The sequence below is a fragment of the Trachypithecus francoisi genome, unplaced genomic scaffold (genome assembly GCF_009764315.1).
Source record: "Trachypithecus francoisi isolate TF-2019V2 unplaced genomic scaffold, Tfra_2.0 Lachesis_group4, whole genome shotgun sequence".
Lineage (NCBI taxonomy): Eukaryota > Metazoa > Chordata > Mammalia > Primates > Cercopithecidae > Trachypithecus > Trachypithecus francoisi.
Window position 1 is genome coordinate 123,914,544 of NW_022681469.1, and position 6,871 is coordinate 123,921,414.

Here is a 6,871-nt window from a genome sequence, read left to right on the forward strand (position 1 = left end):
ATCCAGTTCTCAGGGGCAGGAACGGCAGTGTAATTGATGACCACAGAGAGTTTACTCAAGTTCAGAGTTTCATCCACATCCCATCTCTGCTCTCCAAGATTTTGGCTGCAACTCACATTAGAAATGAAAGCAGTAGTTACATTTCATCTTGCCCGTGGCATTCGTGGAATTGAAAAAAGCACAATGAAAAATAGGAGGAAGACAGCACCAGGCTTGGGATAATCAAGATTTGGCAACATTTTATTCTCCATCATCTAGGAGGACTTTGCAGTTTTCTACTATTAAAAAAGCCCATCTCGATTAGGAGAAGAATTACAAGCCCGTCTCACGTTCTAAACATTAGTATTTAGTTGCTGGATATGCAAATTATTTTCTTTCATGCCACATACCATATACGCCGGGTACAGGAAGAGCTAAAACGTGTCTCTGAGCATACCGTCACAGGTCAGTCTTTATTTAAAATACATCAAGGAGACCGGTGTGTCTGTTGAGGGCAAGGTCCTGTCTGGTCTCTGGTGACACTTGAGAGGGCCGAGGTGGGTAGAGGAGACGGTGACTTCTACTGCGAATTAATTTAGAGTTATTAATCCAAATCCCACCATCATAACACACCCTTCTGCATGCCTGGAACTTATGCATGCACCAGATACGTTGAATTAGGTTATCTCAATACCCATTTGGTCCCTTTTCCTTTTTAATTTCCCCTGCCCCCACCTTTGCTTTTGGTTTTAAAAAGAAAAAGAAAGCTGTGAGCTACCTCTCCAGTGTAGGACAAGACTTCCTCTAATGAATTTGTTAATCTCCTTTCCTTTTCCAGCTCCCAATAATATGTATTCATTTTAACTCTGAATGCTGTTAAAAGTTTTTTGGTAAGTACCTTCATTACAGCAGATTATATAATTTCTCTTAAACCTTTTTGTTCTCCACTTCACCATTTCAGCACCCAACTCAATGTTCGGCCACAAGGATGGCCCCAGTGTGCAGAACTTTAGCAACCCTCACGAACCCTGGAACCGGCTGCACCGAACGCCTCCGTCGTTCCCGACCCCTCCGCCCTGGCTGAAGCCAGGGGAGCTGGAGCGCAGCGCGTCCGCTGCAGCTCATGACAGAGATAGAGATGTAGATAAACGAGACTCATCTGTTAGTAAAGATGACAAAGAAAGGTACGGAAAGAAACCGCTCTCGAGTCCCCACGGGGGAGCCTGCTCTGTGCCAAGTACCAGTGGAACCGGCCGCCCACCCTCCCTGTCCCAGCCTCGTGCTTTAGCCACCCCGGTAGCCTCAGCTCATCCCCACAGCTAGTGCCCGCAGCCCCTCGCAGTCCCCATGGCCCGTAGCATATGGTGACGGTAGGAGATAGCAGAGCTAGCGACAGATTCCTGTCTCAGTCGCAGTTACACATCAGCACGTCCTAAGACCCCGTTAGCGTGTCCAAACAGAAGTCTTTCTCTAGAAGACAGGGAGTTGGAGCTTTGGGCCAGACACACACAGCATGAATCAATTCCATATTTGCTTTCAAGTCCGTGCAGTCCATTAAACCATCCATAGGTTTTTCTCGCTCTTTTCTTCTTTTTGTTTTCTTTTAGAAAGCCATGTTTGCATTGCCTCATCATATTTTTCTCAAATTTTGTTCAAACTCAAAGCCTGGGGCTCACAGATGACTAATACGATTTTACTCACCTAGATGTAGAGAAACGTCGACAAGCAGTTTTGGTTTGGTTTTGGTTTCACTAGTGGATAATTTTGTTAACCGTTGTCTCTGCACTTGGTAACCCATGCCTAGAAAAAAAAGTAGTATTAAAGAGGGAATGTCTTGCAGTATTTTTTCCAAAGAATATCATACGCATTCTTGACAAAATGTCTCCTTTTTTCTTTCTTTAGGCTATTTTCAGTTTAAATGAACTGATAAGGAATGCACAAATATGCCTGACAGAAAATACCTAATCCCAATTTCCTTGCAGTATTTAAGATTCAAATTTGATCCAAATCTTTAATGTTTCTTTTCTTTGTATACCGTGTATGTATGTGTGTGTGTATATCCTAGTAATTTCAAAGAATTCAACTTTGCAGGCTCTGAATGCGGCAGATTAGTAGATACTCATCAGAGGCCATTATGCTGACTGATAAAAGAAAAAGACAAATTTTCCTTCAAGGCAGTATGATAACAATCTCTTAACCACTGGGAGGAACGTTTCTGACATTCAGCTGTGAGCTGTGAACTGCCGAAATGAGGCACGCCTAGCAACCTAATGTGGCCGACCCTAGGCCGCCAGCTTTCCGTACACAGCCTGTCACTAGGTGCAATGCAGGATGTGGCCACCAGCCCTTTGCGCGTTTCTCTGGATGGCGTCAAAATGGCCTCTTGGATTCAAGTCAGGAAGCTTAATAAATAAAATGTACTCTTCTTCCATACTTCCCTTAAAAGTTACTCTTCTTCTCTGCATGTGGGCAGGAAACAGCCCTTATACGGGAGCCTCCTGAACTCTCTCACTGTGGTCCTCTGATCCTTGCACACCAGCACCGAGCCAGCGTGGCAGGCTGCCGCTCTCCTCAACTTTGCCGTATCTGTCTTGGCGCCATCTATAAGATTTACCTGGTCTTAGTTTTAACTCAAGTTTTACCTTATTGTCATTCCATTTGTTTTTGCATGTTCTGCCCAATACTCTTGAGCCCCCATCCAAGACAGGTCTCTAAAATTCTTGTCTCGCGTTTTCACTCACAGCTGTTCTCTAAAATTGTTTTCAATGTCCTCATGAGGTTTTGTGTTTAGGGACCTGCTTTCCTACTGCCTTCCCTCCATCTTCTCATCAGACTTTGGCTTTCTTATCCCATCTGGTGCACAAGTGCTCTTTGCAACCCAAAAGTCCTCCAGTTGTGGCTTCCTTTTGAGCCTCTCTCACATGCTGTGTCTTGGAGATGGCTCCATATCCACGTTCTTTGCTCTGAAACTGGTCATTTGTCCTTGTAAGGAGCAAGAGACTTCTGTAGCACTGGTTGAACCCTTCCTTCCACTGGCTCTGTGTTGCAAAGTTGGAAGAAAAGTGATACTTGGCGGGCGTTGGCCTCTTAAAACGTGATTCTTAACACTAGACAATCCCGAGAGTCCACACAGTGGGGCTGGATTGCCGCATCACCTTATTGACCACATGCAGCCATCTTGGCTTCCTGGAAGCTCTTCTGTGCTCTTGGTTGAGGCTCTTACATGCAGAGAGACTCTTGCTCCCGGCAGACTCCCCCTCACCCTCATCCCTGGTCCGTCTCCCCCATTAAGCTTCCTCTAAAATCTAGGTAAGTAGGATGAGGGTGGCTGGCTCTGCCCTGCCCAGGGCATGGCCGCTGCCTTGGTGACCATGGGAAGCAGCCCCCCAGCCTGTCCTCTTCACACCACCATTTCACCGGCAGCCCCTGGCCCGGCCGACTTGCCGGTTTCATTTCATCTGCGTCCTTGTCTTCCCCTCTCTGCCCCAGGGAAAGCGTCGAGAAGAGACACTCCAGCCACCCTTCACCAGCACCTATCCTCCCGGTGAATGCCCTGGGACATACCCGCAGCTCCACTGACCAGATCCGGGCTCATCTGAACACTGAGGCTCGGGAGAAGGACAAACCCAAAGAGAGGGAGAGAGACCACTCGGAATCCCGCAAGGACCTGGCCGCCGACGAGCACAAGGCGAAAGAGGGCCACCTGCCCGAGAAGGACGGGCACGGCCACGAGGGGCGCGCCGCGGGCGAAGAGGCCAAGCAGCTGGCCCGGGTGCCGTCTCCCTACGTGCGGACCCCAGTGGTGGAGAGTGCCAGGCCCAACAGCACCTCGAGCCGGGAGGCCGAGCCGCGCAAGGGTGAGCCGGCCTACGATAACCCCAAGAAGAGCTCCGAGGTCAAGGTGAAGGAGGAGCGGAAGGAAGACCACGACCTGCCTCCAGAGGCCCCGCAGACCCACCGGGCCTCGGAGCCGCCGCCTCCCAACTCCTCGTCCAGCGTGCACCCGGGGTCCCTGGCCTCAATGCCCATGACGGTGGGAGTGACGGGCATTCACCCCATGAACAGCATCAGCAGCCTGGACAGGACTCGCATGATGACCCCCTTCATGGGCATCAGCCCCCTCCCGGGCGGAGAGCGCTTTCCGTACCCTTCTTTCCACTGGGACCCCATCCGGGACCCCTTGAGGGATCCTTACCGAGAACTTGACATTCACCGGAGAGACCCGCTGGGCAGGGACTTTCTGCTAAGGAACGACCCGCTCCACCGGCTCTCGACTCCCCGGCTGTACGAAGCCGACCGCTCCTTCAGGGACCGGGAGCCTCACGACTACAGCCACCACCACCACCACCACCACCACCCGCTGTCTGTGGACCCTCGGCGGGAGCACGAGCGGGGAGGTCACCTGGACGAGCGGGAGCGCTTGCACATGCTCAGAGAAGACTACGAGCACACGCGGCTCCACTCCGTGCACCCCGCCTCCCTCGACGGACACCTCCCCCACCCCAGCCTCATCACCCCGGGACTCCCCAGCATGCACTATCCCCGCATCAGCCCCACCGCGGGCCACCAGAACGGACTCCTCAACAAGACCCCTCCGACAGCAGCGCTGAGCGCACCTCCCCCCCTCATCTCCACGCTGGGGGGCCGCCCGGTCTCTCCCAGAAGGACGACTCCTCTGTCCGCAGAGATAAGGGAGAGGCCCCCTTCCCACACGCTGAAGGATATCGAGGCCCGATAAGCCGAGAACAGGAGCACGAATGAGGAAGAAACCCTAGGCAGACACCAGGCCAGACTTGAGAGACAGAACTCCTGCACGGCTCACATAGACTGCGGGGGCGGGGAAGCCCCACCTCTTCCCCTTGTAAAAAATGTATAGACTCTGCACATTTTGAAATGTTTTGTATATTATATGTTGAGATTTTTCAGATCTTTTAGCCCAGTCATATGTTCTCACGTCTCCTACTTTTTCTGTCTCGTATAAAACTTTTTGATTTGAACCAAAACAGTGAAGATGATGACACACACCAATTGGATGATAATTTTGGGGGGGGCGGGGGGAGAAGTCCACGCCATCCATCATGCAAAATTCTTTCAGATGAGGTGGGAAGACAGACAGTGTACATAGTTATGTAAAAAGAGATTGCTTCATGAGCTAATGGTTCATATATGCAAAAGGGTAAGATGAAAGCTTTACTTTGTACAAATGTAAATAGGTAAAGATTAAGTCACATAATACATTAATACTTCTTAAAATGTGCTACTTGCAAACTTACTTAATATCACTGAACACAGTCGGCTAAGGCTGTGTTCCCATATATTGTTATAGACAGCTAAACCCTTCAACTATGCAATGAATGTTCGGGCTTTTCACAAAAGCCCGCCTAACTCAAAGGAGCCTTTTCAAATCCATTTACAACATACTTAAGGTCATATTTTCCCTGAACAAGCGCTTACGTGATATGACTCTGTTTTCCTTGCTTGTTTTTTTTCAAACGGAGAAACATCCTATTTTGCAAATTGGACCCCAGGCTGGAACTTAGCATCCGAAGTTGCCGCTTGTGGGCTCTGGGGAAAAGTGCAGCCCCGGAGAGGTAACTGAAGACATGAGCAACCGGTGCCAGGGAGGGTGGGATTCGCCAGATGCCAAAATCAGGGGACGGGTGGTGGTGTCTGTCAGACACACACAGGTCGCCAGTGACTTCACACACACCTCATGTGAGAACCATGCCTTTTTTAGTGTGTCCTATTTCATACCTGTACACACTTCGTTTTGTAATGAGATTTACTTACACCCAAACAGATCCTGAAAGAAAGCTTCAAGTTTTCTCAGATGATGGATATGTTTTCACTGTATTCAATAACTGACCGATGTAAGGTGCACGTTTCCCGATGTGACGCACTGTATTCCAGCTGGTGATCAAGTCTGGGAATAGCCGTAACAGGTCAACCTTGTGGAGCCATCGTGAGTTAGAGGGTGAAAGATGGCAGAAAAAAAAGTCTTGTGTGTGAGTGTGTTTTTTGAGTTTGCATCAATCTTAATGTCTCTTCATAATACTTTTATAATACATTAAGCCTCTTGTCTACATATTTGGAGAGAATATGACTTTACTAGCAGAGAAATACAATATATCTTGTCTACTGGACTGTAAAATATATGTATGAAATAAAATTAGTTCCATTTGGTCTTCTAGTATATTAAAGTGCTATCTGACGTTGTTATCCTGTTTTTGCAAAAAAAAAAAAAAGTTAACTACAGACCATTGTTTCTAATAAGCAGAGAGATCTATTTTAGTAGTAAACTGAAGGTTTAGTTGTGAGCTTCAGATTTTGTGAACTCCAGATGTTGTGCGGTGTTTTTTTTTTGTTATTTTGTTGTTTTGTTTTGTTTTTTTTTAAAGACAACAACTAAAAAAAAAAATCCAAGGAATATGTACACTGGAACTGTAGTGGTAGCTTTCAGTATTGTAAAGAGATTGTTCTATACGGACCTTTTTGCTGTTTATCCTGTATGTAATAAAGTCCTTTCTAGATCCTATGTGAAAAGAAAAGTGAAGCAACTGAATCTTCAGCATGTTCTCATCGGCGGAGCCTTCTTGTGTAATGTAAACTGTGCCATGTTATTAAAAAATGTGAACTAAGCTTCCAGCTGCTTGTTTGTGTGAGGTGACCATCATTACCTTAGGGAAGAAGCCATACCTGTGCAAGACCGGGCTCGTGAAAAGAAACACCTGGAACCCAGCCTGCGTGAGAACAGAAGGCTCACCTGCCGTGGCTGACCACCCTACCCAACTCGGTTAGTGTCTCACCAATTCGTTACTGTAAACATTTGCACCCCACACAGTTGCTTGTGGTTGTTTTTTTGTTTGTTTGTTTGTTTTTTTGCGGGGGGGGT

General features: G+C 48.0%; 1 protein-coding gene and 1 long non-coding RNA gene across 10 annotated transcripts in view; one reads left to right on the forward strand and one right to left on the reverse strand.

Moving 5' to 3' along the window:
• The window catches only part of AUTS2 (activator of transcription and developmental regulator AUTS2), a 1,231,856-nt gene extending 1,225,238 nt beyond the window's left edge, over positions 1–6,618 (forward strand). For all 9 annotated transcript variants that reach the window (XM_033193305.1, XM_033193311.1, XM_033193313.1 and 6 more), the window contains 2 exons: positions 941–1,163; positions 3,469–6,618. In XM_033193305.1, the coding sequence (XP_033049196.1) occupies positions 941–1,163; positions 3,469–4,717 (1,472 nt within the window). In that variant the 3' untranslated portion in view covers positions 4,718–6,618. The remainder of the gene's footprint in view (positions 1–940; positions 1,164–3,468) is intronic.
• On the reverse strand, positions 325–2,113 carry LOC117072859. Its single transcript, XR_004432976.1, has 3 exons — positions 2,015–2,113; positions 1,681–1,779; positions 325–559 (listed from the first exon to the last, which is right to left on the reverse strand). It is a non-coding gene; the product is annotated as an uncharacterized LOC117072859 (long non-coding RNA).
• Positions 6,619–6,871: the final 253 nt, after the last annotated feature.